At 40.8% G+C, this 10,067-nt stretch overlaps 1 protein-coding gene across 9 annotated transcripts in view; it reads left to right on the top strand.

Annotated features, from left to right (window-relative positions):
• The window catches only part of slc2a9l2 (solute carrier family 2 member 9, like 2), a 110,270-nt gene extending 102,347 nt beyond the window's left edge, over window positions 1–7,923 (top strand). For all 9 annotated transcript variants that reach the window (XM_053443191.1, XM_053443180.1, XM_053443157.1 and 6 more), the window contains one exon: window positions 7,476–7,923. In XM_053443191.1, coding sequence (XP_053299166.1) covers window positions 7,476–7,715 — 240 coding nt within the window. In that variant the 3' untranslated portion in view covers window positions 7,716–7,923. The remainder of the gene's footprint in view (window positions 1–7,475) is intronic.
• The last annotated feature ends 2,144 nt before the right edge of the window (window positions 7,924–10,067 follow it).

The raw sequence follows: 10,067 nt of genomic DNA on the forward strand, positions 1-10,067 counted from the left end.
CCCCCTGCATACACCCGAGATTGATTAACAGACCATTTGGAACCACACTCCTGGTGCAGCAACCTTCTTCCTTCCTTTTCTTCCTCTTCCATTGAACGAAAAATAAAGCAAATCTCTTTCGATTCGAGGTTGTTCTTATCACACCGAGAAAGTTTGGTTTTAATTATTGAGTTTATGCTATAAAGACAGCCGAGGCAGCTGATGAGCATGTCTATTGGCGGGACATCAATACAGCGCCTCTTGCCTTTATATTTGGCAGCTGCTTGAAAGTTTTGTTTGTCTTCAGCTTATTTCTCAATATCAACATATAGTTAGTGAAGAATCCTGTTTTCACTATAAAGCCCCTGTTTTATTTAGGTTCCTAATTTGATGGATCAAAATATTTTCAGAGACATTTTTCCTTTTTTCATTCTCACAACGTTTATTTTCCCTGTGTGCCTAATTACAGTTTTTCTCAGTTGTTAACACACAAAAAGCGAAAATTCAGCACAATTTGCACAACCTTCACTTCATGTACCAATCGCTCGACCCAATTTGGCACTACTTCACACTCCCTTATCTGCATTAGACTCTGACTTTCCTTGTTTACACTCTGATGTCAATTACACATCACCTTGTTGTCAAAACACTGCACACAATGTTCAGTTGTTGCACACACTTCTCAAGTAAAATCTCAAAGCATCAACCTACAACACACAAATACTCAAATCTCTAAACATTCAGGTCTGTTGAGCAATTTCACAGCATTTACACAGCCGAACAGGAGACTGAAACTGTAGATATGGTTTGTGAGAACATCTCTATCACACTCAGACAAATAAAAACTAGGATCCTGGCTGACCATGCTACATTTAGAAACGTCCAGACCGTCAGCCTCTCTACATTGGAGCGTATTCTTCATAGGAATGCCATGTGGATGAAACAAGTGTTCAGGGTCCCATTCGAACGGAACACAGACAGCATCAAGGAGTTATGGTGAGAGTTTGTGCTTGTAAGTACCAACATTCAGCACTGACACATGCATGTATTGTACCTGTAATCCAATATTGTTCCTTTTCTACAGTGTCTCACTGTAGCCCACTGCGTTGACCTTACTGTGTCCATACTGTAACTTGCATTCTCATGCTGTCTGTGTCAGTGGATCCAGGAGCATGACACAGCTCATGTGTTGTACCAGTACATCTTTATTGATGAGGTGGGATTCAACCTGGTGAAGAGGAGGTGACGGGGCAGAAACGTCATTGGCCAGCGGGCCATTGTTGAGGTCCCCGGCCAGCGTGGTGGGTACATCACAATGTGTGCTGCAATGAATCACCATGGGATCTTGCACCATCATGCCCACCTAGGGGTCTATACTGCTGCCCGTCTCCTCGTCTTCCTGGATGGCCTGCATGACCTGCTGGTACCACCTGGCCAGGTAGATGACCCACAGCTGATCGATCACGTTGTCATCCGGGACAATGTGAGCTTCCACCGGGCTGCTCAAGTGTGTGAGTGGTTCCAGGACCACCCACATTTTTCCATTCTATACCTTCCACCTTATTCTCCTTTCCTGAATCCCATTGAGGAATTATTTTCAGCTTGGAGGTGGAAGGTATATGAACAGAACCCACAGGACCGGGTCCCACTGCTCCAGGCCATGGAGGAGGCCTGTGGCGACGTGAGTGTCGAGGCCTGTCAGCATTGTGTGTGAGGTTTTCAGTTGTCTGTATGCAGTTTTGAGAAAGCCGTTATTGTTTTGAAAAACGTGTGTTAACAATTGTGAAAAACTGTTATTTTTGAAGGGTGGGGGGGGGGGGGGGTTGAGCAGGCCGGTTTACAGTACTGTACTGTTCTTTGTGTGTACCGAAATAAACCTTTTTATTGTGCATATTTGTGTGCTGTTTTATGTTTGACTATGAAAAAAGTAGGCCTACACTGAGACATTTTACAAAAGGAGAAATGGCTCATTCTCCAGAGTCATTCATATGGTGTGTTCCATTTCTATGATTGTGTTTTCAATTTTGCACTTCAGTGTGTTGTAAATGCTTTATAGTGTGCAAGCAAATGCTTAGTTGTGTGTACTCAATGAATGGTATGTGTAAGTCATTTGAAAATATGGCTGTGTGTACCAAATGAAAACACGAGTTCCATTTTGTGAACAGTTAAGAGATTTGATGGCAAAGAGTCATCTCGCAAAGGGAGTGTCAGGTTTTGCATTTTGTGTGTGAGGTTTTCAGTTGTCTGTGTGCAGTTTTGAGAAAGCCGTTATTGTTTTGAAAAACGTATGTTAACAATTGTGAAAAACTGTAACACTCACAATTCAAACAGATCGGAGCGACGGTATCTGTCTCCATTGAAGTCTAGTTCATTGAACTTAGTATTCAAATATTGACTGAAATTGACTGAAACATTGAATGTTTTGAACTCCCCCACTTTCATGACATTCAGCTGTCGGCCTCCTCTATGGTTGTTGCACAACTTTTTCATTTTTTTCGGTTTTGCGTTTGTTGCGGGTTTGAAGCATCATCACCGCGGCCATCACCCATCGTGAATCCTATTTAAAATCGACTTCTTTTTTCTCAAAACCCTCACTCTGACATTGCCCGGAGTTTTGTCTAAGGGTCTGGAAAGAGCCACTCTGGAGCCTCTCTCTCAAACGTTTGCACTCTCACAAACAGCCCCTCTGGAGATTGTCATGAGATTATTTGCAGTTCAGTGCATGTCTGAAAGCAGCTATATAGAGACAAACAACCTTTAGTTCTCGGTATGGTCGCATGTAAATGTCCCCCTAAGACACTGAAACAGACACAAAAGGTCTGCCTGATACAGAGCTGAGATTGATTCGTGTCTTTTGAGGTCATCCGGAGTCTCTGTGGATGTTTTATGTCTCTTTGTGGTCGTTTAGTATCTCCTTGGAGTCAAATCAAGTCAGTATTAATTATGTAGCCCAATATCACAAATCAATTTTCACCAGGGCAGCATTAATAATTGTACACAAGCTGATTAAATGATTGCCTTCTGCTCTGGAGCTTTAAATGATGTCTTTATCTTTGAATTATGTCCACACAGTACATAACATTATGATGCTCAATGGCTGGAAAGAAATCACAATGTGTCGGTTTAAAACGAGCATCAGTTTCACTTTGCTCAATCTTAAGCACTTTGCCAAGGTTCTGAAATGGGGACAGATTTAAATTTCTTTTAAATTTAATAAACATTTGTATTATTCAGAGTGGACTATCGCTGTGATTCTCAATGCATTTTTAGTCTGGCCCAGATCCGGCCCACATACCAAATGAAAGGAATGATGGCACTTGTGCAGTCCGCTCCCGTTTGTCAGATCTAGGCCAGAAGTAAGCCATAGTAATACCACATGTCAACCAAAAAAGAACTACATTAACTAGAACTGGTCCAAATATGGGCCCCAATCCTTTTTAGTCTGGCCAAAATTTGGTCTACATTAGATATATTTATCAGTGTACAAAACAATTTTGTCATGTTCCCCATGTAGGAAAGCATCAAGGGTTATTTAGCAGCGGTGCAGCAACAGCTGACCTCATTTAACCAATATTGTGGCAGATTTTAGTGCCTTAGCGCTGTGCAGATTATGCAATTTAAAGCCCTTGTCCAACTTTCCACAGAGACTTTATTTGGGCTCCTCTTTTCTTGCTTTTATCTCAGCTCTTTGTTTCGTTCTCCAGGCACAAATCCACATTTGGGAGAAGTAGGCTGGAAATAAAGGAGACGGGGGATTGTTGTGTCTGTGAATTTAAAGAGCGCCAGCGAAGCAGACTTGTTACAATTTGGGTTAAGACAGAACCTTTCACAAGACATGACAAAGTGCTCCAAGTTTATAGTGCCAAGAAAAAAAGAAAGATAATAGATTATGGAAGTTATAGAAAGTTGCTTTAATTTCTAAACCATTTATGTCATATATAAATAATGACATAACATTCATTGTGGGTTTGTAACATTTTCTACTTATTAGAACAAAATATGATTTTAACGAATTGTTGATGTTATAGAAGATGCTGTTTTTTACAGGGCCTACAGTAATGAATATATTGGCATTATTATATAGTAATGTATTAATCCGTGCTAGGAGCCGTTGTTGCCATTTTCATGTTTCTTCTTACAATAAACTAAATATGGAATTTAGATGATGTATCGACAATATTACATTTACAATTGGGCGATAACTGGCTCTATTATTATATGTCATATGTTAAGACTAATGAGCAATATAAACTTCAACACATTCATCCTAATTGCGAGGTGCATTAAATACTAATGAGCTAAGATTATCGCAGGTATGATCCATAACCGTGATACAAATCGATAGATTGACTTAGCAACGTTGTGCTCCCACACAAGGTCGGCATCGAAGGATCCTTAAAACATCTGAACATATGTGGACATAAAATCTTTGCTATGTAATCTCATGCATAGCCATCATTGAGTAGGCATCCCATTATATATTGTTGTGTACAGCCCACACACATGCAAATAATCCCCCACGTCGGCAGCACCCAGTCACACCCCCACACACTGATGAAGACTCAGTGTTGCTTAAGAAAGCAGTCACTTTGACACTGCAACAAAAAGTTGCTTAGTAAGGACATTCTACATGTCTCTGTCAAATTAATGTCCACAGTGGGTGTTATTGTTTACTGTTGTTTTTCTCTCCTTTAGTCCTGTGCTCCCTTCTCTACTGTCCTCTGTTCTCCTCTTCTCTCCTTTAATATCCTGTCCCCTCTGTCCTCTCTTCTTCTCTCCTGTCCTCTTCTGTCCTCTATTCTCCTCGTCCCCTCAGTCCTCTCTTCTTCTCTCCTGTCCTCTTCTGTCCTCTCTTCTTCTCTCTTGTCCTCTTCTGTCCTCTCTTCTGCTCTAACCTATCCTGTCCTCTTCTGTTCTATCCTCTCCTCCTCTTTCCTTACCTCTTCTCCTCTCTTCTTTCCTCCTTTTCTCTTCTCTCCTGTCCTTTTCTGTCCTCTCCTCCTCGTTGCCGTCCACCTCCCTCCTGTCCTCTCCTATCCTCCTCTTCTCTCCTGTCCTCTTTTGTATTATTCTCTCCTGTTCTGTGCTTCTGAGTTTGGACTTTTCCTTTCTGATCCCATTTTACATCATCATTGTCAAACATACGTCCCACAGCCATGAACCCACCCATAAAAGGTTTTCATTTGAGCCCCCTGGATGACTTTGTGAAAGTTGAAAATAATGCGAGGGCAGCTGAGAAGATGAATAGATGAGTGATTTAGTAGCAGAGGAAATAGCAGTTTTGATTAGGTGAGAGATCAGGCTAGCTACCTTATTGTTAAAGATATCGCATCAGCTTAAATTCATACTTTTAAGGCAGATAGCAGATTTATTTGTAAAGCACACCTAATATAAAAGGGTAGATTCAAGGTGCTGTCCAGTTACATTCATATAAAACAGACGACCAAATTAAAAGAGATATATTTAAAATCAGCTGCAGGGTGGAGAGAATGGCCTACTAAAAATCACTCCTGTAAATGTACTCTTTTGGACTTTTGATCTAAAGTAAATTACAGAGTCAGGCACTTAAAATGCTCTGAGTAAACATTACTATGTTACATTATTGATATGTTTAGGCTACCAGGTGTATGGAACGCACACGCACATGCACGCACACACACACACACACACACACACACACACACACACACACACACACACACACACACACAGAAATCATTGATAATTATAAGTACATGGACAGCATAGTAATGGCTCATAAAATGTGCCACTTCTTATAGACATATCAACAGAACAAAGCAACAGAAAAGATGGAGACTTATGAACAACATTAACTCCACAGTGTCTACAGGAGACAAACTCAGCGCAGTAGTTGTCAATACTCTGCTCTGGACTGTGACTTACGATGAACACAGTCTGATGTAACACCAGCTGCTCTGCTCGGTCATTCTCAGTGTAAAATATAAACACATCACTCACGCTCTTCCCTGCCTTGCTCTGTTTAATCCCTTTCCCTCCTCCACTTTCCTTGACCAATCTTTTTTCGACCTTGTCCCATCCTGCACTGGTTCTGTCTTATCCCAGGTCCTCGTTTATTGTTCTGTCCTGTCTTGCCACATCCTGCACTGGCCTTGTCTGTCCAAGCTTGTCATACGATGTTCTATCCTCGACGGTCCCGTCTTGTCCTTTCCTGCCCTATGTTGTACCATCTAGGGTCTCTCTAGGTTTAACATGGAATGCAAACAGAAGATTTGTGTATGTCTCCTGCCGATAATGTGTCGTATTGTATGAACGCCAAATATTTTGTGCATGTGCACCAAACTAAACGCAGCTGAGCCACCACAGCAGATCAAAAGCTTATCCCCGTGTCAAAGAAGGGACCGTCTCATTCTCGTCAATCCACGGGGATTGCAGAAATTAGATTAATGACAGACAGAGTGGGTGCACAAATGTGTTATCTCCAATGACAACTGGGAGAGAATGGCTTTTTTTTTTTGGTATTCACCCCCTTTGCTGATGCACGTTACGTCACCGGGTCAGCATTGGAAAGTGGGCCAGACCTTTTGCACGATGCTCTGTTTTTTAGTGCCATTATGAAATACACTCAAAAGTGGAAAACAGTGTCCGAGGGTCACAGCAGTGGTTATATAATCAGCGAAATCAAAGCAGTAAGTAGTTCTTCATTGAGGTCATGGCGGTTTGGACACTGCTTTTCTAATACAAGGTACATTGCACTATATTAGAGTTCTGCCCCCTCAAAGCGAGGGATTAGAGCTCAGTGACACAGTGCGAGGGGTAACTCAAGTTTCTCTGCCTCAAAAATCTCTCTCTCTCTCTCTCTCTCTCTCTCTCTCTCTCTCTCTCTCTCTCTCTCTCTATCACACAAACACACACTCACAAACTCTCTCCATCTCTAAATCTCCCTCGGGGTAATCAGTCAGTGTGTATTTTTAAATCTGTCACTAATCTCTATTATTGGCATAACACACTGGTCAAGGTTAGCTTTCATACTTTGGGTATCTGAGATACAGTTAAACGCACAAACACACAAATGTATACAAATAATCTAAAGAGGACATTTCTCCAATTTGCACACACCCTCCTCACAAACCGAATTTCAGTAGAAAATCGGGGGCGAAGTGGCAATGTCCTCAGCGTGACACGTACAGATGACAAAACAGATGTCACAGACGACGTCTCTGTGGATGGGCGGAGTTGAGGTCGTCATTGGGCTCTGTGTGTGTGTGTGTGTGTGTGTGTGTGTGTGTGTTGGGGGGGGCAGTAATCATCTAATGGTTTCAAAAACAGCACTGCTTTATATTTGAAATGAATTGTGCTGAGAGGTAATCTTCAAAAAATCATGAAGCTGCGTAGTCAGTTCATTTTATTCTGGATCTAGTTTTAACTGAGACATTTTTCATCAGAAGACGTATTCACTGTCCTAAAACAGAAAACATATCTCTAACTCGTCCCTCTTTGCTTTTGTCTTGGTGCAGGAGACGCTGCAGTCCTTCACCTTCCTCGTCTTTGTGGTCGTCTGCACCCTGGGATCCATCTACCTGTATGTCGTCCTCCCCGAAACCAAAAATAAAACATTCATGGACATCAGCCAGAGCTTTGCCAAGATCAACAAAATCCCTGCCTCCTCCCCCAGCCATGAAATGGAGCTGGATCTGTGCATTAAGCCGAAAACAGGTGAAACAGTCCAGATTGTGAAAACTGAGAGTTCATTCTAAGTGTTGTTTTGTGGGGGAATCAGGTTTGAAAAGATAAACTGAAGATATTTGTTGTTTTTATATATTTATTTTATCACTGTAATTAGTTAAATTAAATTCTATGCTTTTTTGATATTTTTGATATTTTGTATGTTTTTTATCACTGAAATATTTAGGAATAATACATTTCAATTTACAGCAATCAATCAAATAAAACCAACCAACTGGACTTCATGCTCACTTTTTTATCAATATTCATTATTAAACAATATAAGATGTACACCATAAAATGATGATCTAAAGGGAGTCTCAATACAATATTCAACTTAAGAGTTAGTGTTGTAACAGCAAACAAACAAATTATTATAAGACGTAACTGCTCCAAGGTCCATCAGTCCCATATGAAAAATCCAAAACCGAAACTTTGAAGTCCTTTAAATCCGAAACCTTTAAGTCCCTTAAAGGTTTCAAATTTTGTTTTCTGATCAAGATCCATTCATTATTATCTGGGAAATCAAGGATAATGTTGATCCATATCAACACCAAAATGTAATCTGTTCTTCTTTGACCCATACCAATAATTTTTGTGGAATCCTGCTAAATAAAATCAAAAAGAAAACCAGACAAAAACTTAGCCTCCTTGAAGCAAGTAATGAGCTTATAGAAACTCAAACTACTTTTAAAGGCAATACAGGGGACTTATTTCACATCACATATAGTCATTGTCAAACATTTTTTATTGTTGATAGTAGTTTTTGAAAGAATAAAATGTGCTATTTTAAGGCTAAACAGACAACTGCTTGATCAACAGGAAGCTGACTGTATTTCATGAACCAGACAAGCTGCTGCAGCTTCTCTTTATCTCGGTCAGATTTCATCTTTGTTGCTATCCCAGAGCAGCTTCATAATGAGAGTGGGAGGGGGGGGTGCAGACATGTGTCTGAGGAGAGACATATTTTGCAGGATTATAACCCTAATACTGACATCTTGCTGAACCTCCTAATATAGACAACGGGAGCGAGAGCTCACGTTGCAGAGTAAAGCTGACAGGGACAGTCTTTTGGAGCCTCTCCAAATCTGAAAAGAGCCAGGGCCACTTCCCACCAGATGGCGGGCGCCAGCGGAGAAGTGATCTGAACACAGGCAGACATGCGTAGCATTGGCGAGCACTCACAGTTTGCTCCGCAGTAGGGTGTACTCAACATTTCAAAGTCCACTGCCTGCAGGGCTAACATCACACCCGCTCCACTCACACGGACAAAGGTGTGTGTGTGTGTGTGCTTTGCTGTGATACAGGCCACCCAAGTAAACAAATGAAATTGTACAAGAGAGAAATGTCATCACTTTCAATTTAATTCTTGGTCATATCCATTCAGTTAGCAGCGCATATTACCGACACACAGGCTCGGGAGTGAGGAGAATAACAAGAGCAAGTGTTGATCGCTGCTCTGTTCCAGTATGTGACTCTCGAGGAGTCATCTTCTCATCACTGTTAGTTAGTGTGTAATTGACAGAGAGCTTTGCTTGTGATTGCTGCTCTGAGAGTAATTACGTTGCATCATATGTGCAAAGCCATAAATTCCATGTATATAATAGGATGCACTGCATGGTCAGACTGTGTTTGAAAAAGCGCTCGTCTAAACTCTTTAATATCCTCTCAGGAAATTAAATGAGCTTCCCACTATGCGTTAAGGAGGAAGTTGGCAACATGTTTGTCTGTGTGTGTGTGTGTGTGTGTGTGTGTGTGTGTGTGTGTGTGTGTGTGTGTGTGTGTGTGTTGTGTGTGTGTTTGCAAATCCTGTGTTTGATTTGGAAAGTTTTGCCAAATCAACCAGAATAGAAAACTCTACAGCCTCAATGATGAGTGGACCATTTTGAGCCTAGTGTCTCCTTTTCTTCTGTGAAAAGTAACAACCACACAGGAAGCTTTGCTCTGCTCGTAATGCAGCAGGCTGCCCCTCTCAGTAATTCACATGCTTTTCAATAACAAAAGAATATGCAGATGCTTTTATTGTCCCCTTTTCTCTACAGACATCAAAACCATTATTATTCTCCATAGGGTTCCCTACCTTACAGCTGTCTCACGATAAAAGCATTTTTTGCTGCTTATCTTTTATACTCACCACAATACTTCCTCAGTGAGCACATTTACATCCTAACCAATATCCAAGCTATGATTCCTAACCTTTGATCAAGGTCAAGTCAATGTTTATTTTTAGGCTACTGCATGTTTAAAACAAACGCTGTTTACCAAAAGTCTGAACAGGCTTAAAAATAAAAAATAAAGAGCACAGAAAGAAATAATGAAAATAAATAGAAAAGACAAAAGCTATTAAATGTTAAACATCATAAATAATTAAATTCGAATATTGC

The sequence above is a fragment of the Pleuronectes platessa genome, chromosome 2, assembly GCF_947347685.1.
Source record: "Pleuronectes platessa chromosome 2, fPlePla1.1, whole genome shotgun sequence".
NCBI lineage: Eukaryota > Metazoa > Chordata > Actinopteri > Pleuronectiformes > Pleuronectidae > Pleuronectes > Pleuronectes platessa.